At 41.9% G+C, this 22,761-nt stretch overlaps 2 protein-coding genes across 9 annotated transcripts; both read left to right on the top strand.

Annotated features, from left to right (window-relative positions):
- Positions 1-20: 20 nt before the first annotated feature.
- On the top strand, positions 21-7,256 carry flot1a (flotillin 1a). Of its 2 annotated transcripts, none has more exons than XM_069516147.1 (13): positions 21-271; positions 656-719; positions 872-947; positions 1,286-1,376; positions 1,755-1,898; positions 2,024-2,143; positions 2,266-2,361; positions 2,549-2,701; positions 2,899-3,080; positions 3,231-3,276; positions 3,449-3,586; positions 3,925-4,086; positions 4,394-7,256. In XM_069516147.1, the coding sequence occupies exons 2-13, from the start codon at positions 677-679 to the stop codon at positions 4,412-4,414; spliced, it is 1,272 nt and encodes a 423-aa protein (XP_069372248.1). In that variant the 5' UTR covers positions 21-271; positions 656-676; the 3' UTR covers positions 4,415-7,256. The 2 variants fall into 2 exon arrangements, with proteins under 2 accessions (XP_069372248.1, XP_019961955.1); XM_020106396.2 differs by having other exon boundaries at positions 22-187.
- A 1,469-nt stretch (positions 7,257-8,725) lies between these two features.
- znf384a (zinc finger protein 384 a) lies at positions 8,726-21,545 on the top strand. Of its 7 annotated transcripts, none has more exons than XM_020109044.2 (11): positions 8,728-8,888; positions 11,045-11,112; positions 11,963-12,275; positions 13,178-13,300; positions 13,810-13,973; positions 14,071-14,147; positions 14,300-14,524; positions 16,668-16,835; positions 17,251-17,329; positions 17,409-17,567; positions 18,239-21,545. In XM_020109044.2, the coding sequence occupies exons 2-11, from the start codon at positions 11,050-11,052 to the stop codon at positions 18,644-18,646; spliced, it is 1,779 nt and encodes a 592-aa protein (XP_019964603.1). In that variant the 5' UTR covers positions 8,728-8,888; positions 11,045-11,049; the 3' UTR covers positions 18,647-21,545. The 7 variants fall into 7 exon arrangements, with proteins under 7 accessions (XP_069372243.1, XP_019964603.1, XP_019964604.1 ...); XM_069516141.1 differs by lacking the exon at positions 8,728-8,888 and adding an exon at positions 8,906-9,211; XM_069516142.1 differs by lacking the exon at positions 13,178-13,300 and having other exon boundaries at positions 8,726-8,888.
- The last annotated feature ends 1,216 nt before the right edge of the window (positions 21,546-22,761 follow it).

Below are 22,761 nucleotides of genomic sequence, written 5' to 3'. Positions count from 1 at the left end.
CGCGCCTGTAGATGGCGGTGGCGCACTTTTGGAGGGATGTGCGTGCTCCATATAATCCTCTGAGCTGCAGCCCGGTGTTGTGTTTACATCATCATCATCTTCATCATCTTCATCTTCAGATCAAGCTTCAGATTGAATTCACCGACGAACATCTGGAAGCATCTGTGCAGCTGCTCTGCTCCAGCGGGTGAGGTTCACTCTTCTTCTCTGTTTGCTGACGTGTTGACCACATGCAGCAGCGGTCACACAGCAACGTGACACCGATTTAAAGGTTTTTCCTCCATAGTTATTTCCTCTTTTCTCTCTGCGAGGGTTTTAATTGCGGATGTTCCTCTGCTCCAGAACCACTCCCTCCATTTCATGATGGAGTCAGAGAAGATTTCTACTCATTGATATTTTTATACTTTGGATTTTATTCACCATAAATACGATTAAAATACATTGAATCTATATTTGTGGTAGACCCTTGTGTGTATTTGAACCTACTTTGTGTTTGAAGACAGGAGAGGGGGGTGGAAAAGAGGGGAGAGAAGAGAGAGAGAGACCAGATGTGGTGCCCATCAGTCTGAGCCCAGAAAGAATTCCTTCATTAAATGTGAGTGTTTGCAGGTTTTTTGCATTTGAGCATCATCCTGCTGCGTTCTGTTGGTTTCAGGCTGAAGAAGCAGCAGCAGACATGTTCTACACCTGTGGTCCCAACGAGGCTATGGTGGTGTCAGGTAATGAGATGAACTGTAATCATGAACACGTCTGTTTATCAAAAACAACACTGTTGATGTCATGTCCATCCATTTCATGGTTTGTACAAAGTGGACAAAATCTGCCTAATATACAAATATTTCATATTTAAAATCCTCGTGATCTCTCCCAGGTTTCTGTCGTTCTCCTCCACTGATGATTGCTGGAGGCCGAGTGTTCGTCTTCCCGTGTATTCAGCAGATACAGAGGTGGGTTAACGTCTCAACATGCTTTTTTTATTTTTATTTGACCAGCATCCACCACTCAAGAGCAGTTTTATCTCTGTGTCCCTGTTAAAGCCTGATCCAGGACAGATTTGAATGGTATCATGTTCGTGCTGCTGCTCCTCCTACATTACTTGTAGTTCCCTTCCGGGCACCACACTTAAAGCTTTGTCTGTGTTGTAACTGGACGTCAGCCCTGCGCTCAGTGCTGGAAACTCAACAAGACAAACACAAAGCAGAGATGGCCACACTTTAAACCATTAGAGCAATTTATAATCAATCAATAAATATGTTTTAAATATCTTTACCTTCCCTATCTCCAGGATTTCCCTGAACACTCTGACTCTGAATGTGAAGAGCGATAAAGTCTACACTCGCCACGGAGTGCCCATCTCCGTCACAGGGATAGCCCAGGTCAGTGAGCTTCAAAGAAAGATGGACGTCACATCTCTACTTCCTCCCACCGTCCAGAAATGAAGCCAAAATATTCAGAACGCTGCCATCTTACGTCGATGACATCATCTGGAGCCAGACTCTGTCCAGTAGTGATTAAATCCGTCTCAGCTGTCAATCATTACGTTTCCACGATCGCTCCAAATCTTCAAAAATTCCTTTGATGTGAACTTTGACTTTTTAGATTGATCCATGTCCCATCTGTTCACATGGATGAGGCGGGGGTTGTAACCTACACTGCAGCCAGCCACCAGGGGGCGATCAACATGACTTGGCTTTACATACAAAAAGACGTCAGTGTTGTGTTCTTGATTGTAAACAAGATGCTGTTTCCTGCAGATGAAGATCCAGGGTCAGAATAAACAGATGCTGGCGGCCGCCTGCCAGATGTTCATGGGGAAGTCAGAACCGGAGATAGCTCATATCGCCTTGGAGACGCTGGAGGGGCACCAGCGGGCCATCATCGCCCACCTGACTGTTGAGGTGACTCGGTGAACGGTTGTGGAAGTGATCATTAATTAAATGTAATGATTCCAGCAGCGTGTGACTGATTGTTGGGACAATGTTTGCCTGAGTCCCACATCACACTAAACATCTTCTCCTTACAGGAGATCTACAAAGACAGAAAGAAGTTCTCCGAGCATGTTTTCAAGGTGGCGTCCTCAGACCTCGTCAACATGGGAATCAGCGTGGTCAGCTACACGCTCAAAGATGTTCACGACGACCAGGTACTGTCTCTCACTCATCCACCTTCTTCAAAAAGATGGTTTTCAGGAGGAGACACTCTAATGCAGGTTTCAATGTCGGCCATGAATGAACACATGTGTTTCTTTTCTCCTCTGGGACGCAGCATTACCTGCATTCACTTGGAAAAGGTCGCACAGCCCAGGTGCAGAAAGACGCTCGCATCGGAGAGGCCCAGAACAAGAGAGACGCTGTGATCAGGGTGAGATATTCTCCTGAATAGATATTGTTGCAGTTTCTCATTGCAACAAAACCTCTTTCATCAGGTAGCGTGGATATTGTGTGTTCTTTGTGTTGAGGATGTGACTGAGGCCGTCTTTAAGGTCATCTTGCTTGTTGAGGACAGTAAAGGTACCTCTCCGTCTGTCTCCCTCTCTCTGTCTCTGCAGGAAGCCCATGCAATGCAGGAGAAAGTCTCTGCTCAGTACAAGAACGAGATCGAGATGGCAAAGTCCCAGAGGGACTATGAGCTGAAGAAAGCCGCCTATGACATTGAGGTCAACACTAAGAAGGCTGAGTCTGAGATGGCCTATCAGCTGCAGGTACACAAGAGTAAATAACATCTGGATAATGTCATGAATGAACTCTTTCAGCTAATGTCTGGGTTTTTATGTATCCTACATTGTCAGCTGGGTTTATCAGCATTTTGCATTTTTTAAATTGTTGCACCTCGACAATAATTTGAACTCTACGACTACATCATCCTCTGCTTATCTTTAACATATCCGTCCTTTGCCAGGTTGCAAAGACGAAGCAGCGCATCGAGGAGGAGAAGATGCAGGTGCAGGTTGTCGAGAGGACGCAGCAGATCACGCTGCAGGAGCAGGAGATCTCTCGCAGGGAGAAGGAGCTGGAGGCCAAGGTGAAGAAACCTGCAGAGGCTGAGCGGTACCGTCTGGAGAAACTGGCTGAGGCTCAGCGGTGAGTTTCACGTTCATCCTCGCTTGTTTCTCAGTACTTTCTCCTCAGTTGTAGGAAGCATGATAATAATTATTTTCACTATGACAGGGGGGTGTGGAGACGGGATCTGTGGTTCTCTGTCTGACTCTGCATTTCTTTCTCTCTGTCCAGTCTTAAGTTGATCATGGAGGCAGAAGCTGAGGCCGAATCCATCAGGGTGAGTCACAGAACCTCAACTCAGCTGGCCGTTCATTTGATTTTAATAGCGTAAGATGGAAATCACATAAAGAATTTTATATATTCGGCATTGATCTGCTCAGATGGATTCGGACTTTTGACAAGCTTTGTGTTTTCTAGTAAAATGAAGCCCATCCTCTTGTCTGCTTCAGATTAAAGGTGAGGCTGAGGCGTTTGCAGTGGAGGCCAAAGGTCGTGCAGAGGCAGAGCAGATGGCAAAGAAGGCAGATGCCTTCCAGCAGTACAAGGATGGAGCCATGGTGGACATGCTGCTGGAGAAACTGCCTCTGGTGAGAGACGATATCTTTTACAGCCTACAACAACTTCCTGGATCCGCCTCCTGATCTAGATCTGCACCAAATTGTATTGAGTTCTTTCTCCACCCATGTCCCATCGAAAATATTGGCGATGGTCACGATGGTAAAGCTAAATAATTATGATATTGTGCCTGTGAGCTTGTAGTTTGAATCATTTGTGGCATATGTTTTAAAAAACTGCCAATTTTGGTTCATGTCATTAATTTATCTGTCCAACTTGTACGCTGAGTATTCCATACTCCCTTAGCCTCTTTTTGTTCTTCATGTTTCTTCCGCACAAGAGTTTTAACATTTTCGTTGTCTTCCACCAGATGGCAGAAGAGATCAGCAAGCCTCTGAGTGAGGCCAACAGAGTTACCATGGTGTCCAGTGGAGGAGAAGTGGGCGCAGCCAAACTGACAGGAGAGGTGTTGGACATCATGACCCGCCTCCCTGAGACGGTGGAGAAACTGACGGGAGTCAACATCTCCCTGGTAACGATCTCCTGCACAAACATTCACGACGTCTCATCAAAACTGCCTCATGGACGACACTAGAATGAAAATCAAAGCTGCGTTAGTCAAATGTTTGGCCACTAGACGTCAGAATAACTCAAACGAACACACAAGCCCAACATATCATCGCTGCTGAAGTTTATATAGATTTAATAAACTATCCTTTACAACATTCTAATTCCATTAAGTTGTGTTTTCTAGCCCCTGGTGGTGGTTGATCCAAAATGTAGGCTGTTTTTAAACATTAATGAAGTCTTTGTTTCCCTCTGATCTCTCCTTTCTGCAGGCGACCTCTCGCACAGGTTGAAGAGAATCATCCAAACATGGCGACCAGGCAGATCCACTGTCGTTTATCGTCTGCCTCGACTCTTTGCCTGAGTCTGCTAACATGGCCTCCTTCCTCTGCCCTAACAACTCTCACGTAATCTGTCTCTTCCTCCGTCAACATCTTCTTGTGATGTTTCTGTGTCGTGAAAAAGACAAACTCTTTCACTCTCTTAATTTTCCTTTGTGTCGCTGATTGTTGGCTTTATCTCGGCCAAAGTATTGTGCTCCTCTGGCTACAGTTACAGTTGTTGTTTCAAAACATTTGAAAGTGTGTCCACTGAGAACATCCTCTACAGACTCTGGTTTTTTAATTAAAACACCTCCCACGTGTTATATCTCAAAACTCCGGCTTGTTAATTGATTTTCATTCATATAATCAGATTTGCAAACTGAAATAAGCAACAAATGTAACTGAAGCCAGAGGAGCGAAATACTTAGTGAGTGTGTGTGTGTGTGTGTGTGTGTGTGTGTGTGTGTGTGTGTGTGTGTGTGTGTGTGTGTGTGTGTGTGTGTGTGTGTGTGTGTGCACGCTGCCTTGCTGCCAAACCTTAAGTGCATCTTAACATGAGGGTTAAATGCAAACGATCCAAAAACTCCATTTACCAATCTACAAGAGTTACACGGTCTAATACTAAACCATAACCGCCCCGTGTAGTTTCAGCACATCATGTGTGTCAATCAGAATTCATATTTACTACATGAAGGAGTTGAGGATTTGTCAGTCCTGAAGTGTTTTAGTTTTTATTTTATTTCGCTTTATTTAAAACTTGGGTGTCCAGCAGTATAAAAATAAATGTCAAAATACTGAACAATAATGTAGAAATAGAATCCACAGAATCATTAAAACACATTTCTAAAGACAACATAAGTACTTAGTGTTATCTCAGTTGAAGTCGTGACGGATGGTTGCAGATAACACACACAATCAATCTATCTTTAAATCTGTGTGGCTTTATCATGTATATTTTTTTTTAATTGTTGTTTTATATTTGATGTGTTTACGACATTGGTTGATTTCTTCTCGTCTTATTCTGCTGAACCAGTGTTAACCTTCATTGTTGTTTTGGAAAATATTTATTTTAAGAACCGTTTGCTTAAGTTATGCCAGTAGAATACAGTATCTGGTGTTGAACACCTTTGTAGCAGCTGTACTCCACAGAACTCTCTCACATTTTATATGAAAAGATTGACAAATGTGACGCATGTTAACAAACCAATCCTCAAAACTATATTCCATCGTTTTCGTCTCTTTACGAAGCACTTCTTCAACATGACTTATATTTTTATACCTTTCGCCAGAGGGCTGTGATGGTTGCATTAATATTAAAGTCCTAGTGGATAAAGTGGCAATAAATCAGGAAATTTAACTAATTTATTTAATCCAGCACATATAGTATTATTTAAACATGAAGATACTTGCTACAAGGGAAAGTGGAAACTCTTTAAGGAGACATATGGTGTTTTTTTCAGTTTCTTTCCTCTATTGTGTTTTGCTGTTCATCCTCGTCGATGAGTCACCTGCTGAATTTACAGAAATTACATTTCAATTCAATCTTTCAGTTCGGGGGGTTCCACTGAAACTTTGCATCCTAATAATACTATATTTACTGGATGCATTCTCACTCAAAGTGGTGTTTTTTGTTTTATAGAAGCCAGTTATGTAGCGGCTCTTGTACAAGTATGGCTTATGGATAAAAAAAGGTTAAAGTATGCTGCTGTCGTAGCACTGGGAATACCACAGTGTAAATGTGAGATGACTGTACTAAAATGAGGATATATGTATGATTATTGTTCTTTAATGAAAGTCTGATGTAGGGAGATGATAGATTTGATCAGGAGCGATAAACTACTGAGAAAAGGAGAAAAATTTGAAGTTTTGTTTGTCGGTCTCTTACATCGTATATTGGCAGCTTCTTATCTTAGAGTCGATGTATCTGTCACACAGAAGGATGGTGCTCATGAAGGTTTATCTTTGAACTGCTCAAACTATTAACTTTATATCATAACTATCACTCTATCGCCCTCTACCTCACCACAACCCCTGGGGCTGGGTATTAAATCATATTTCATGTGGGCGACACATCTTATTTATTTCTTAATTTAAGGTTTCAACAGACACAGACAGTTGAGGAATTTAACCAAGAAAACATGTTTACGTTTCTTTAGTGTCATTTGTTGAAAAAAAAAAAATGTAATTGCACATTTTGTTTGTCGTGGCTGTTTGACGGCAGTAAACCCAACATAAAAAGCTCCTTTCTTTTTCCTCTGCATGACATCCAGCCCTGAACGCCTCAGTGTTTGCTTGTGCACTGCTGGGTACGTAACAGCCAAATGTAATAAAGCAGCTTTCTAAAGGTAAACTCTATTTATTGGAAGATGAACACTACTGTTATCACACAGCCACAGATACCTGTAGCACTACAACTGTAATCTTGAGAATGCATGTGCTTCACTTTGTGCTACTTCAATGTCGCGTCAGGCAGGAAATGTAATGTTTGTGCTTCTGTATTGAAGTGACTGGAAGTGTACTACGGATGTGACACTGTGTATGAACATAGATGTACTTATATATTTGATATTTGACACAGTATTAATGTAGCACTGTTACCATTAACAATTCTACTAACTTTCACTAACAGCACTGTTTCATCATAAATGTATTTAAGATAGTTTAATCAGTTTGGTAGTTTTCTGTGTTGTTTCAACTCCTATAAAAACACCATTCTGTTGGATTTAAATTATACTTATTTATTGTTTTAGCGAAATGTTATTCCACAATCTTGTACACGTTATAAATGTCATTAAAATGCAAAATAAGTTAACCACTACTGTTCTTTTGATCTCTTTCTGAAAACAAAGTCATTCAATCCTGTCGTCTGTTTACTACTTTGCTTATGTCGTATCATGTTTGTTTTTTTATTTTCTGGTTTGTGCATGTTGTTGTTGCTGTTTTGTTTCTTTTCTATTTTGCTTTATTGTGTAAATTGTGTTTCTGTTGAATTGTTACAGGTTAATGTTACTGATGGAGATCTGTATGAAGACCAGCGCTCACATGCACGATGAGGTCCTAATAAACAAACTTCTGTTTTCATTGATCTGACACAAATTGTAGATATTAACTTCTTTTCTCCAGAGTTTCAAACGAGCAACCTCAACACTCAGGTACACTAGGTTGAAATTATAAGTTCTGAAAGGTGTGTGTGACTTTTTTTATCATTTGGAAAATTGTAAATATTATGACATTTTTTAGAGCAGCATTAACAAAGCATCTGTTTTATTGATGTATTCACACTGACAAGGTAATTATTGCACCGGAAGACACTGAGGTTGGCAGCTGTGTCAAGTTAGCTGGAGATAGTTCAACAGATACAGGAAGTAAGATTGTTCTTTTTCACAAGTGAGACACAACAATATATTTATTCATTTAATTTGAACACAACCTTGTTTCCACCTAAACATGGTTGTCTGGCCTTCTTGTCACATTGCATCCTGCTGATTGTTAGTTCTCTTGTATTTACTTTTCATGCTTTGCTGGCCAAGCACTTTGTAAACTCTGTTTTGCGAGGCCGGAGCTAAGGCAGAAATTAGGAGCAACTGACTCAAAAACAAGTAAAGGGCACCACCTGTCACTAATACTGCCTATATTTATATTTATTAGATTTTATATTTCTTATATCTCCAGTCTTGTATTTTAAGTTTTACTGTCGCACTGTTTTCACTTTTTTTTAATATACACCTCATTTTTATAGGCTATCTTAGTCTAATGCACAACTTTGTACAGTGTCAGTTATTCATCTTTAAATCTGCATTAATATTTGGCTTCAATACACCTCCGTTACTTGTGTCTGTCGATCACCTTATACTTAAAATATTTGGATTGTCAATATACCCATTAGCACATTACTTCTTTACAGTGACAGCTTTGTAGTACTTTGTAGTTCACTGTATCAAATGTATTCTTAATTCATTTCATTTCATTGGGATCAATAAAGTATTATTGCATAAAGTATATCGATCTATTTATATCAAATAAAGCAAAAAGTGGGATGAATGAAAACAATAGGGTCATAAACAGTCATACGAAGGTTAAGTTCAGGACAAACATGATTTAACGCAACGATGCATATAAGAGGGAAACATGACACGTGTTTTGTGGACTCAAACCCTTCACCCACTAATAGTGGTGAGTAGATAACAAGTTCATGTTAATGGTTTTCGGTGAACTATCCCTTTAAAGCTGCATCGCCTGTGAGCTACGGTGGTTTTATTTTTGAAGGGTAGGACCGGAAGCGCAGCGGCCGTGACCATGTGTGACTTGACGCTGACGACGAGCCGGAGGGAAAAAAAGCGAAGAAGAAAAAAGAGGCAGATCTGAGGTTTGAGGATTTCAACAAAGTTTCGTCTGTCGGGACGTGCGGAGGCTGCGGGGGGTCGACGGGACTCCGATCTCACCGGTAATTATCCCCGGAGCCGTTAACGGACCGTGAAACAAGTGTTATTTCCACTGGCTCTCGCAGCACCGGCCGCCGGAAGTCTGCACCGAGCTGCGTCTCCCTCACTCCTGCGTTTTTTCTGTCTTGTTTTTTTTTTTTTTTTTTTTTTTTTTTTTTTAATCGCAGACTTTTTCAGTTTTTTCCTGTTCTCGCAGTGAGATGAGCACAGAGGGACGGATGCAGGCGTAGAGAGCGACAGGGGCCGTGTTTGCTCACCTGGCTCCGCGCACCGACACACGGGCCTGCGTGCAGCTGCAGCGAACAAAAGGAGAACATTAATGGAGGCGAGTTAGCTGCTAGCTCCCCTCGTCCTGCTAGCAGCTAACGCTAGCGTCGTTCAGCCGCCGCCGAGCTGCTCCATCCGAGCGTAGTTTGTGTTTGTTTACGCAGCTGCTAACGTTAGCCCGCGGCTAGCTGTGCCACAGTTCTGCAGGCAGCGTCTGACCCGCGTTAAAAAAATGTCTCTCAGGTCACTGGAAGTTAACACGACTCTGAGGATCAGCCCTCATATCTGCCGCCGAGCTGCCACATACCTGCAGCCTGCGGGATGTCGCTGACTCTCCGTCATTTGCAGGTGGTGCAGCTGCAGAGGGGAGAGGAGGCTCATGGAAAATAACAATGCACATGTGTAATTACACTCTGCCAATGTTGTGCACGAGATATAAGCAGTATAGCGTCACCTGAGTCTATCTGTCAATAGTCCATGTCTGAAGTTTATCTTTCATGGGCCTGTACTTCCCCAAAGTGTCATTCGGTCCGTTACACTCAATGTCAGCTCATCTTTACTAACATGTAATCACATGCATGCTCCTCTTGGCTCTGCATGTAAACAGACTTCACAGGCAAACACAAAGTCAGGTCTAATGGCTTGTTTTACTGTTGCAGCAGGAGCAGAGTGTGTTGACAATAAAGTGCAAACAAATGCCAACATCAGACAATGAAACTATGACACTTCCTCCTTTGTGCTGCAGAGAACGTGTTGCGTGTGTGTCAGGAAACAGAGGTTTAGTTATGAGAATAAAAAGCTGTTAAAAGACACGGACAAAGGCAAATGCTTTGAAAAGTTGGGTCTGGACATTTTCTGGAGTTTCTCTCACGTATGAAGAAGCAGCAGGTGATTGTGCGGGTAGATGTGTTCACATCAACAGGAACATTTCCAGAACATTCAGGCGAGGGGTGAAGAAAACAGGACATAACATATAAATCGTGCTGAGGACACCACACGGTTTTGTTGACAGCAGATAGACAGCAGTGACCGCCCTTTTCGCCAACAGCTTCTGAATCTCGTTGCCTTTTCTCAGTCAGCTCCTCTTTCTCATCGTAACATTCTTCAAATTTTGCGTCAGTCGAGCGTTGGAAACATTAAAACATGCCCACTCGCTTCGCTGTGACATTTTCCTGCTATACTCTCACACGTGGTCCCTATGACATCTTCCAGACATTTTATAAAGGGAGCTGGATGGAAAACTGTCTCGGACATTAGCACTCTCAGATACAGCCCCTCTGTAAAAATATCCAGATTTCAGTTCACGTCTGAAAGCAGCTCTAAACAGCGGGTGCTGTTTTCAATAAATCATACGCACTCTTAGAAAGGATGTTATTTAGATCACAGCCATGTTACCTCACCAGGCAACATTCTGACACATTAACATTGACTCATCATCCAAAAATAGACTCGCTGACAAATCACTGATAAAGCAACTTCTGAGATTGTGATATTTCTTTAGAGCAACACATGCTGTGAGACTATTGAGCAAGTGCATGGACTGTGTCATAAAACATTACAAAAAGCCTCCAAGACTGATGATCTTTAGTGTTGTTGCAACTCTGGCATCCATCCTTTCTGGGATTGAACATCTTCGCCTGATTCCTTTTACATCCTCTGTTCTGTGAATCTGATCAAATGTTACTAAGGAAGACGAACACAACAGCATAAACCTGAAAAGCAATTCAGGCACCTTGAACTGATGCTTAAGCGTGACGTGTTCAGAGGAGAGGATACATAGGAAAGGAAACAGACGAAGATGACTGGGATGCAGCCAAGCATGGTTCATGAGAGGTCATAGTGAGGAGGAGGGGGACGGGTGTTTTCTAAGTGTCTTGCTTTTTAATTACAGAAATAATGGACGATTCCCATTTCAACTCATCATACTTTTGGTCTCCTGTTCCAACTGTACAAGGACAGGTAGAGACAACCTTATTGTTGGACTTGTCTTGAAATACACATGGTGTAGTGGTTTGTGCTTTGGGAAAAAGATGCTTTAAAGATTACATGACACCAGACAGTGATTTCACCCTGAACATGTTGTAAATAACACCACTCGTTCTGCAGGTGAAGGTAACATCACATTAAAGTTATTTGAGTGTGAAGGTTTTCATGATCACTCCTGTCCCTCTCCTCTCATCTTTTCAACCTCTCTTTGTTTTCATTCACTTTTTGCATCTCACCATGCCTTCGTTCTCTCCTTTCACTCTCCCACTGCCTTCCTCTCCTCCTCGTCTTCTCCCTAACCCACTCTCATCCTTTGCTCTCCTCATCCTGCTTTGGGACGCCTTCTTCCATCCCTTCTTTCACCATCACACTTTTCTCCCCACATCAACTTTTATCTTCTCTTTTTCATCTTGTGTTTCTGCCTCTGTGAACTCTCCTCTTCCACCTCTTTCTCTCTCCTTTTTTCTCCATGTAAACCTTCCATCACTCTTCTTCTGCCTGTCTTCCCACATATCTTGTCTTCACACTTTTCTGTCCTTTGCAACTTCTATCTTCCTCATTCACCTGCTGCCACCTCCATTATTTATCATACTACTTTTCCTCTTCCTCACCTCCTCACAACCCCATGTCCCTCATCCTCTTTCTTCATGCATTCTCATTTTCTTGTTACTTATTCTGTGGTCCCACATTTCTTCTTAATCCCACCATTACCCTGTTGTTACACCAAATTTAACAAAAACCCATCCTTCACTCCTTTCCTCGTTATTCCTTCACTCTTCCTTCCTCTTTCCACCATCCCATCCCTCCGTTCATCCTTGTTTAGATTGAGAACGCCATGTTCCTGAACAAGGCAAAGGAGCAACTAGGCCCAGAGAAGGCCAATGCACCCTCCTTCTCTCACTCCTCTGCGTCTTCCACCTCCTCCCCCCACTACCCCATGGCTGTGCTCGCCATTCCCGGCACAGTGGACGCAGGGGCCGGTGTTCGACTGGTCCCGAAACAGGAAGGAAGTGGAGGCACCGGCGGAGGCAGCGGCAACACGCCTTTAAGTGCAGTTGGGGGGCACCTGCACCAGTCGCACACCTCCCAGAACGTCACTGTTGTGCCTGTTCCCTCCACGGGCATCATGACTGCAGGTCAGTGGGCTGCTGTGCCCATTTTTCCTTTCTGAATCATGACATCCGCCACTTCATTTACCATCACTCTGTTGTCTTATTTGTTGGTGACATGGGTGCATGAGCCTCAGGAAAACTAGCTGCCACTAATCTGGATCTGAACATTTTCTTTGGACCCAGAAAAGTCTCTTTGTATTCAGTGTCATTATTAACAGGTTTTAACAGTTTTAAAGGAGACATATGGAGACATCTGCTTATATTCAGGTTGATCGTTTTAGTTAGTGTTATTACTGTAAAAGCTTTAAATCCTCAAACTGTCCATCGCTGCAGCTCCTCTTTACAGCCTCTGTCTCAAACACTTGGTTTTAGCTTCTGTCTCTTTAAGGCCCCTCTCCTGATGAAGCCCAGTCTGCTCTGATTGGTCAGCTCACTCTCTTGTGATTGGTTGACTACTTCCAGTATGTGTAGGAAATGGCAGCCTCCGCTCTCTGTACCTGGTTTTGTTAAGGGGCGTGTCAGACTAGCTGCTAGGGAGTTCGTTATGTTATCAGGGGCATCGTGATGATGCGGAATGATCAGTTGAAACTCTGATGAAATGCTTCTTGAGCCTCAGGAGCAGTGTTCAGACTTTGAACTTTTATCTTTGAAGAACTTTTATAAACATAAAAACCGAAGTTACACACAAGAGGAAAAAAAACACTGAAAAATATGTCTCCTTTAAGATACAAGTTAAGAACCTGAACGTTGGTCCAAATCATTTTAATCCAAATAGTCTGTTGTATTAGTGTTGTGACTTTTATATAAAAAATACTACTGTGGCTTTGAATTCTGGCAGAGTTCTGTCTTTGCACTTATTCTTAGTCAGTTTTAGGAATAATAGTCTCACATGCCGAGAGAATAAATTAAAAATCTTTTCCTCTTAGCGGGGTTAGTAATCACCACCCCTCAAGGCACACTGGTCCCCACTTCCTCCACGCAGTCCTTTGTAGCGGGACCCCACACTGCCACCACCATGATAGTGTCTGCAGTGCACCCCTCAAACACAGGTACAGTCACCATCACTTCAGTCATTTCCACATGTTAACACAAACTGCAGTGTGTTTGTGCCGGAATAAATGAGCTTTTTCAGCCCCACAGTAAAACTTGCACTCAAAATCATCAGCATTTGTGGAGCAGGTAGGAATCGGGACTTTGCTCCAGAGAACCATGACACAACCTGATAAATGGGAATTTGTTATAACCTTGTTTTTGCAGTATTTTTTTTTTTTATAATTCTAAAAATCTAAATCTCTTGGTGAGATTTAAAAAAAAAAAAAACAAGTCAATGGATTCTTGTTTTTCACCCACAATTGATTTTTTTCCTGCATTTGTTTTTGTCTCGTTACTGACCATGCATATGGAATCATGCACATGCTCATGTATATCTCTTATCCTGAGGCAGGAAACCTCTGCACAACAACTTATGCAAGTGATTTTTCCATCTCTAATAGACACTCTCTTTGTCTCCACCCTGCGTTTTCCCCTTTATTTCTTTGGACTTTTCTGTTGTTTACAGACAAGAAGCAGGACCTTGCCATCCCTCCTGCTGTCTTAATGCAGACGCCCTCAAAGCGAGGCAGGAAGAGCAAACAGGTGATGAGCAGAGTGACGGGAGTAGGTGGGGTCCTCCCTCCAGGAAGCGATACATTAATATTGGCACATTTAGCTGCTGGTGGACAGGTGCATATATACATACTTGCATATATACTGTATATATAATTACAGCATGATTTTCTTTCCCTTTCAGCAAAACTAACATGTTGACATTGTGTCGTAGCACCACACTGCTGATCCATATGACCTGTCAAATGATGAGGATGATCATACTAGCAAGGATGGCCCCAAATCCTACAGGTAGTTGATTAGATTAGATTATTTTGATTAGAGAAAACGCTCATAACATAAGGTCTGTCAATACAGATGCTACGAACATGAGAATGTACAGGATTTGTACATTAAATCTCCAAAGATTTTCTTCTCTCTGTCTTTCTCCCTCACTCACCAAGGTGTCGGATGTGTGCAGTGACGTTCTTCAGCAAGTCTGACATGCAGATCCACGCCAAGTCCCACACCGAGGCCAAGCCCCACAAATGCCCCCACTGCTCCAAGTCGTTTGCCAACTCCAGCTACCTTTCCCAGCACATCCGCATCCACAGCGGGGCCAAGCCCTACTCCTGTACCTACTGCCAGAAAACATTCAGGCAGCTCAGTCACCTACAGCAGCACACACGGTACTGGGCTGAGTGGGTCGTGTGTGTCTGAGGTTGGGGGAGCTACATTCTGTGTGTTTCTGTTGTGTGTGGGTCTGTGTGCGGTGATGAATGAAGGGAGGAAGGGTTTGTAAGTTAGAAATTTATTAGGAGTGTGTTGACAGCCCTTTTTGCACAATCTAACCATCGCCAACACTCAAATTTAACCAAAGATTGTTATTTTATGTATTCATAGATTTCTTTTCTTGTAACTGAGATATTACCAAAAGAGGAATCATTGAATTACAAGCTAAAATTATCTTGAGTGCTGTGGGTGGGTGCTCTGGTGATTGGTTGAGGTTGTCATCTTACAATTCCAATTGCCACTGAAATATACCTGGATTTATCAGGTGGTCGATGTCACGTTTCATCCGGCTTGTGTTACCATTATAAGCTTGGCTTGGTATTGCATGCGTGTTGCCTTGTGTTGGTTTCTCAGTTTTCTATCTTTGGTTTGAATCACCTTCTGTGGATCTTTCACTGTCATAGGAGTCACTCATTTTAATACGTCACCTTTTAATTAAATTTACATCAAGTTAAAATCAAATCGGAGCGCAGATTATGTTAAGATTATTAACAGATATTGAAAATGTTGTCAACTTGAACTCAGTATCCAATTTAGATTCCACAAGTGTGAGTGCACTTTGTGTACTAACTATGTGTGATAATTCACCCCCTCAAAACAACACTATGCAACTTTTTCACATTAAAACGGCTTTAAAATGAGTTTAATGGGTTAATGACTTGGAAAAGGGAGAATGTTTCCTCTCTCATTCCCACTCCTCACCCTGAACGTCTTTGGTGAGCCTGTACAATCTCCTGTGAGAAGTATGGAACTGACTGATATTCAGAAATACTTACAATTTCCAGAAAATGTACAGACCAAATTGTCTGGACATTGTCAGGAGTTTTGAAAATAGCTTATCAGTCAGAAAGACCTCTGTGTCTTTCACATATGAGGGACACAGCAGGAGATGGTCCGGGTCAGACTCGTTCACAAGAACTGGTAAATGTTGGGAACGTTCAGGCGAGCGGTGCAGCTGGAGGCAGGACGTGATGTATAAATTCTGCATGTGTACAGCACATCCACACCAGCGTCGGGGCTTATCATCAAAAGCTCTCGAATCTTGTTATCTTTCCATCTTGACATCATCTTCAGCATCTTCTATGCGTATGGCTCCTCTTCTTCATCCTGAGATTAAACTCTTTTTGGTTTTCTGTCAATTTTGCGTCCGTCGCCTGTTGGAAACATCGTCACACCCACTCACTCGCAGTGAATTCTCTGGACAATATCTCACCGACTCGGATATTCTCCGGAGTTTTTGCTCTGACTTACACATTTGCATTCCTACGTACAGGCCCACCGGATAATTTCAGTAGAATATCCAGAGTTGTGCTCACATCTGAAAGCAGCTTTAGTCACAGCTTCAATTGTCAGAATCAGATGCAGCAAGTTGAAGAGTGAAGCTGAACTGTTGCACAGAAAAAATTATTGTCTGCCTTTTTTTTCTACACCAAGTACCCCTGCATGTTTTAAACACCTGCATGATCGCATCTATAAAAGGGACAAAGCTGCTAATCAGATAATGGCTTTACATGCGTGTGACAATGATGGAAGCTTTCTCCTGTTCATGCTGTCGCAGCTCAGATACATCTTTTAATTTTATGTTTCATCTTGTCATTCGCCGCCTATATGTTTTCATTTATCTTATTGCCATGCACTGGCTTTTGTTTTTGGGTTTCAGGCCATAAGTTTTAAACTAGAAGACGTGCTACTTTGGCCATCCACACAGCCAGATATTCACATATATTACACATAATACACACCCCATACCAATTAGAGAGAGAGACTGCGAGAGAGAGAGAGAGAGAGAGAAAGAGAAAAGCGTGACTGTGCTTGCTGTATGTTTTTGTTCTGTGTTTTCACAACTCAGACACAGCACAAAGAGCACACTGTCGAACTTAACAATCTATGATCAACACGAGTGATCGCAGATCCTGTTAAACGCATGATTTGGTTCAGTTCATCATGAATTTTGGTCATGCTGTAGCTTAAAAATCTCTCGCTGTTTCTCTCTCTGTTTCTCTCTCTCCAACCCCCTCAACCCTCCGGTCCCGGTGTTAGAAACCACACTGAGTCCAAGCCCCACAAGTGTCCCCACTGCTCCAAGTCGTTTGCCAACTCCAGCTACCTGTCCCAGCACATCCGCATCCACACTGGGGCCAAGCCCTACTCCTGCTCCTACTGCCAGAAAACATTCAGGCAGCTCAGTCACCTACAGCAGCACACACGGTACTGGTCTGGGCTGGGCTGGGCAGAAATATCAGAGTGTCTGTTTATGTCTGCATGTATGGGAGCAGGTGTGTAGAGAGTTACAGTGTGCACTGAGTTTAAAGCATCTTTCAAATGTGTAAGACATGATGTTTTGATGTGCCAGGGGTAAAGTGAAACAAAAATTTGAATCCTAATAAAACAGGAATAAAATTTTTTATTGAAGTGAAATTAAATGAAGGACAAACTAAAACATGAGGAAACCCAAAGCTATGGTTGTAATGCCAGTAGAATACCCTGAATGTGTTAACTGTGATTTGTGACACTGCTGTACACTGTTGGTTTGGAAACGAGGGAACTAACTAATTACTCACAATAATTTAATTTTCTTTATGCCTCTCAGTCGCAGTGATAAACTAACATCTGTTTTTTGTAGGATTCACACCGGTGACCGGCCGTACAAGTGTAACCATCCTGGCTGTGAAAAGGCTTTCACTCAGTTGTCCAACCTACAGGTAAATACATTCACAGCTGATGACGTGTTCTCTTATAAGGCTTTGATTTCCTCTTATCCCTTTTTCTCTTTCCATACAGTCTCACCGTCGGCAGCACAACAAAGACAAGCCGTTCAAGTGCCACAACTGTAACCGTGGTTACACAGATGCTGCCAGCCTGGAGGTGCATCTGTCCACACACACTGTCAAACATGCCAAGCTCTTCTCCTGCGGTCTCTGTAACCGATCCTATACCTCGGTAAGTTCTCAGACCAGTCAAACATACATCACTTAAAGAAGAGACAGACTCTGGTCTAACTTTGTTCATGATAGTAACATCTGTCCTTAGAGATCCAATCACAAGTGGACAGCGTCGTGTTCATCTGACATTAAAATGCATCCTGAATGTGTCTCCTGTCATCGTATCTCACTTCCCTGCTCTATATGCAAATAATCACATATACAATAAACGTTAGTTAAGAAAAAGTATCATTATCATCATGTAGTGATCAGTGTTGATATTGTGGTGGTGACCACAAACAAATCAACGTATGGGAGACTGAGAAAAGTAGGTATAAGTTTCAAGTGTAGCAGGTCAGAGACGCCAGCTGAGTGGGCGGTCCACAGCAAAAACAATGTGGCCACATCCATCTCAGACGCCCTCCAAATGTGGCCTGAGTGATCAGATTGCAAGATGCATTCGGGTGCGTTCAGACCTGAACTTGTGATGGAATCACTCAGGATATTAAGACCAGGTCTGAACAGTGCCTGAGACAGAGAAGTAGAGGAGAAACTACTGAATTAATGTTTTGTGTATGAATATGGCCGGAAAAGAAGCAGACATTTTTTCCCAATAAGTTTGATGTACCACTTCCTCTTTTATTCTGTCCTGCTCTCATCTGTGTTCTATTTCTCTCTCCTCAACTCCAGGAGACGTATCTAATGAAACACATGAGGAAGCACAACCCCGACCCGCTAACAGTGGCAGCAACAGTAGCTGCTCAGCAGGCCCAGGGCCTTACGCCAGGCGGAGGAGGGGGCAGGGGCCGAGGTCGTGGCCGAGGGAGAGGAGGTGGTGCGGGCAGAGTGAGCCAGCTCCAAAGCCAGAACAACCCAAATAATAGCAACCAGAACCCTAACGCAGGACCCCCAGGCAGCTACCAGCAACCCACGGAAGCTGTGGTTCAGTGCCCGTTTGACCTGCATCAATACAAGACAGTGGCAGCCAGTGAGATCCAGTACAAACCGGTCTCAGTGGCAGACCTACCGGTGGTCCACAAAGACCTTTGCCTCACTGTCTCCACATCAGCCATACAGGTGGAGCACATGAACTCATAGGCTGCATCCTCCCACTCTGTTTGAGGAATTACTATTGTGTCTGCAGTGTAAAAACAAAAGGTCCAAATGAACAACTAATTTGACTGTATTCAGTATTGTAGCCTTTTTAAAACAAGGAGAAAAATGGCTAATATGGTGGAAGTTAATTTCCAGATCATCTGGTTTATTAATACTTGTATAAGGAACCATTGGAAGCTGTTGTGTTTCACTTCCCTGTGGCTTCGAGTGACAATATTTTTAACGGAGTTGCTCGCTTATGGTCAAAGATACAAAATTTCTAATTCAGTTCACTCAGTGCCATTTTTCCTTCATTTTAAGAAGCTTTAATGTTGAGTAGAGGATTAAATTACTTGGTCAACCACAGATATTTTACATTTTGTGTCACGATTCCTGAGCCAACATGCTGCAAAGTTTCTCTCAGTAGAAATGCTAGTCGAGGACATTGATATGAGGTTTATTCTTCAGCCTGGAGCGACGTTCCTCCATTTTGCATAGACTTCCAAATCCTCATCTGATATTTTTAGTCTTTTGATGATTAATTATGTGGAAGTGAAATCCAGACCTGAAGCATCTGTATTCAAATTTTAACTTAAACCAACTTGCTTTTTAAAATGCACTTAAAATCCTAAACCAGCAGTCCTGCTCTTAGAAACTTGCTGAAAGCGGCTCACCGGTGTCACGTCTCTAATTTTATTGCATTGTTTGCAATAGGCATCATTGGAGGATTGAGGTGTAAAATATCTGTAAAATGAAAAATGACATCGTTCTCTGCACATTTACGGTCCAGAGAATGATGTAATTTTTGAAAACATTCAGATCACATTAATCTGAACATTCTCCAGTATTCAGTTCAAGCCAAAACCAGGAAGGGATAGAAGACAAGCAATCAATCATGAAAAAAATGACATACATTCAACTGAAACAGCGACGCAGTGCTACCGAAAGATAAGGACAGACTAGAAAAATCTGACCGATCCTGTCAAATAGGAGCAGAAACAAGGCCTTAAAAAGGATGAAGAGCAGCAGGAAGAATGCGGTGTGTTTTGGAATCGGTTTAAAGCCTGGGGCTGAATCTCAGTGTTAATTTCACAAATCATGATGTCCTTATTTACACCCAATGTCAGACATTGACAAGCTGAGGGGCCATTTCCTAAAGTATTGAACAACAGAGACGGAGCGGTTGGAGAATGCACTAAATGTGAGGAACCTGCAGCAGAGCAAGATGTAAACACAAGAGAGAGAGAGAGCGAGTGGGTCACTGGGGCGGGAGGGGTCATAAAGAAAGCACTTGATGAAGCTCGTACTTCACGCCTATGTTTGTCATCATTGTACTTTTTTTAATATATCATGTATGTATTTTTCTACCAACAGAGGAACGTATGAACAAGAGAGAGAAAGCCACATGAGTGCATGAATGTGAAGGGAACAGGGAAAAGTCTGTACAGAGTGTTTTTGTTCCTTTTTATTCTTACTATTCAGAGGAAGACAGTTAACTATCCTCCAGTGAGTAGAGACTGCCCAACTCGACATTGTCAGAGCGGTTGTTGGGAGAATAATGATTGTGTGATAAAAATGGCTGACAGGTACTGTTATCAGTCTTTTTTAAAGACCTTTTCATACATATTATTACTACTTTCATTATAACTGTATTGCAAATATTATCCACATTATTATCAAACTGAGGCATTATTGTATTTCAGTATGCTGTACATAAAATAGATAGAGAAGACTTTTTCATCTGTAAAAGGGAAGTATGTCCTGTGTAAAGCATATATGGAAACTAAAGGAACTCAAATTAACAAGTACCAAATCATTGGTCGTGTCCCAGGTCACCTTAACATTGACGGAGCAAAACTGCTAAGCTCAACAAAGTCTGCAAAGAGCGATAAAAAGGTCTGAGGAGTTTGGGAAATGTCCAGAAACTTTGTTAAATTATGGGAAAGTATTTTTTGTCCTTTTTGTAACGTGTGACCACAAAAACATTTACTGCACTTTCAATCGCACTCATCCATTAAACTTTTCTCAACCAAACCTCTAAACTTCCATCACATTTCACAGAGGTGGAGTTAGGGGGTTTCCAACCATAGTGTGGATGCAGTCTCCTGTACAAAGGCAATCATTGAATTTAAGATAAGATAATCCTTTATTTGTCCCTCTGTGGGGAAATTTGCAGGAAGGGGGGTTCACACAAAATTGTCATTGTTGTGGTTCTGCTGGGAATTTCTCCATGAACACTTTTACTTTGTCTTAATCATTGAATAATGGCAGTCATATTTTAAAACCACATTTAATTTCACTCTCTCCAGACTTTCATTAGGATCTTCACCCAATTGCACACACATGAATATCAGTCTCATATAAATATGCCGTATTTTTATTATCAAGATCCATGAAATCTCTGAGAAATCAACTACAAATTTCTCGTAATGTTAAAGAAAGTGAAAAATAATTCCTGGATCAGCACCAACATTTTGACCACAACATCTTCCTTGGTCATGGCTTATCGCTGTAAATTTAAAGGAAATAGGTTGAGTCGTTTTTGCGTAAATCCAGACCCAAACATTACCTCCTTGGTGAAGGTAACAAGGCTGTGACATCATTGACCTGGGACACTGCCGCCATGTTTTTGTGCTCAAGCTTTCTCTACCCAATCACAATGTTCTACTGGCCTCTACACAGGGCTGATGTCTTCATATATACTCCTCCCTGTACTTCATTGTGTCTTTATGAAAAATAACCCATTCTCAATATTCACGTTAACGTTATTACTGATGTTCCTGATAATAAAACATTAACTGCCCTCTTATGCTACACTGGCATACTGTATGCACAGTTACACCTCTTGCTCATCTGAACAGACTGTTTCTTCCCTTAAGGAGAATAAAGTTCAAAAACAGTTTATGAAGAAGTTGCTCTATTGTTTTTTTAACACTCCATCTGTATGACCAGTATGTATGATTACTATTTATTTTCCTTTTAACTTGTTCGATAAATTCTAAGGCTCAAGTTGTGTCTGCATCTTGATGAGCTGGGATTCTGAAATTTGCTTAGAATGATGCTCAAGGTGTAAAGTGATTAATAAACAAAGAACACATATTCACCAAAATAGCCAGCAACAAATTCATTCAAAGAAGCGTCCATTTAGAGTTCATAGTGAGGATAGTGCGAGTTCAGATTAAGTGTTAGATTGTTTGTGTGTGTGTTGGAGAGAGGGCCCAATGAAGGAGAAAAGTGAGGGAAATCAGGGTTTTTCAGGTGGTCCTTTAATCTCCAGGTAGAGGGAAGATGAGAGGTGAATTTTCTAGAGTCAAGGTTTTTGATGAAGCCAGGAGAGTTCCAACAGCGAGACTTAGCTTGTATGGTTCATCCAGGACAGAGGGGATCCGGTCCGATCCCAGCAGGCTAGATGGGTTTTTAAAATCCACTTCAGGCTCCAGGGATCAGCTTCTCTGCCTCATGGTCCAGGATGATGATGGAAAACAAAACCAGTTGGTTCAGATGTCCAGAAACTAGTTAATCTTTTTTTTTCTCCTTCCTTCAGTTCCTGTCACTTCACATGCTTCTACTCCACGTTGCCTTTGTTTGACTTTCCCTCTCCTCTCTGGCTCACAGGTGTGTCCAACTTATCATCTCCCTCACCCCTCCTTTTCCTGTTGAGGAGTAAAGGGCCAGTCTGTCTTTTTAGTTTTCTCCTTTCTGCTGCACGGTGAGTAAACAGTTCACAACTGATACGCAGTTGAAATATTGTAAAGGATTCTATGTGTTGGGAAGAAAAAAGTTACTCACACAATAACTGAAAACACCAATCAGGTTTGTCAATAAAGGAGTGATTGTGATTCTGTGTTTAAAACGGAGCAGTGAAAAAATATCTTTAACATGTCAGCCTCAGATGTTAGAAAATGCAGAAGTTGCAGTGATGATGGTTTGTGGCCTGACGCTCGGCTGCTTATGCAGATAGATACTTTATTCATAACAGGGGAAATATATATATATATATATATATATAGTAAAAGTAAAGAGGAAGTGATAACAACTGGCTTTACATTAAAAAAATAATAAAAACCCAGGAGAAATAAGGAATAATAAATACTTTAAAAAACGTTAAGTGTGATTTA

Source organism: Paralichthys olivaceus, chromosome 20, assembly GCF_024713975.1.
Source record: "Paralichthys olivaceus isolate ysfri-2021 chromosome 20, ASM2471397v2, whole genome shotgun sequence".
NCBI classification, from domain to species: domain Eukaryota; kingdom Metazoa; phylum Chordata; class Actinopteri; order Pleuronectiformes; family Paralichthyidae; genus Paralichthys; species Paralichthys olivaceus.
This window is presented reverse-complemented; position numbering and strand designations above follow the sequence as displayed.

What these genes read in the sequence shown, in the direction of transcription:
- flot1a (XM_069516147.1), top strand. Translation starts at nt 677, where the DNA reads ATGTTCTACACCTGTGGTCCCAACGAGGCTATGGTGGTGTCAG. An exon ending in CCGTCACAGGGATAGCCCAG is followed by an intron (nt 1,377 to 1,754) that starts GTCAGTGAGCTT and finishes TGTTTCCTGCAG; the next exon opens with ATGAAGATCCAGGGTCAGAA. An exon ending in AGAGAGACGCTGTGATCAGG is followed by an intron (nt 2,362 to 2,548) that starts GTGAGATATTCT and finishes CTGTCTCTGCAG; the next exon opens with GAAGCCCATGCAATGCAGGA.
- znf384a (XM_020109044.2), top strand. Translation starts at nt 11,050, where the DNA reads ATGGACGATTCCCATTTCAACTCATCATACTTTTGGTCTCCTGTTCCA. An exon ending in AGTGCACCCCTCAAACACAG is followed by an intron (nt 13,301 to 13,809) that starts GTACAGTCACCA and finishes TGTTGTTTACAG; the next exon opens with ACAAGAAGCAGGACCTTGCC. An exon ending in CACCTACAGCAGCACACACG is followed by an intron (nt 14,525 to 16,667) that starts GTACTGGGCTGA and finishes TCCCGGTGTTAG; the next exon opens with AAACCACACTGAGTCCAAGC.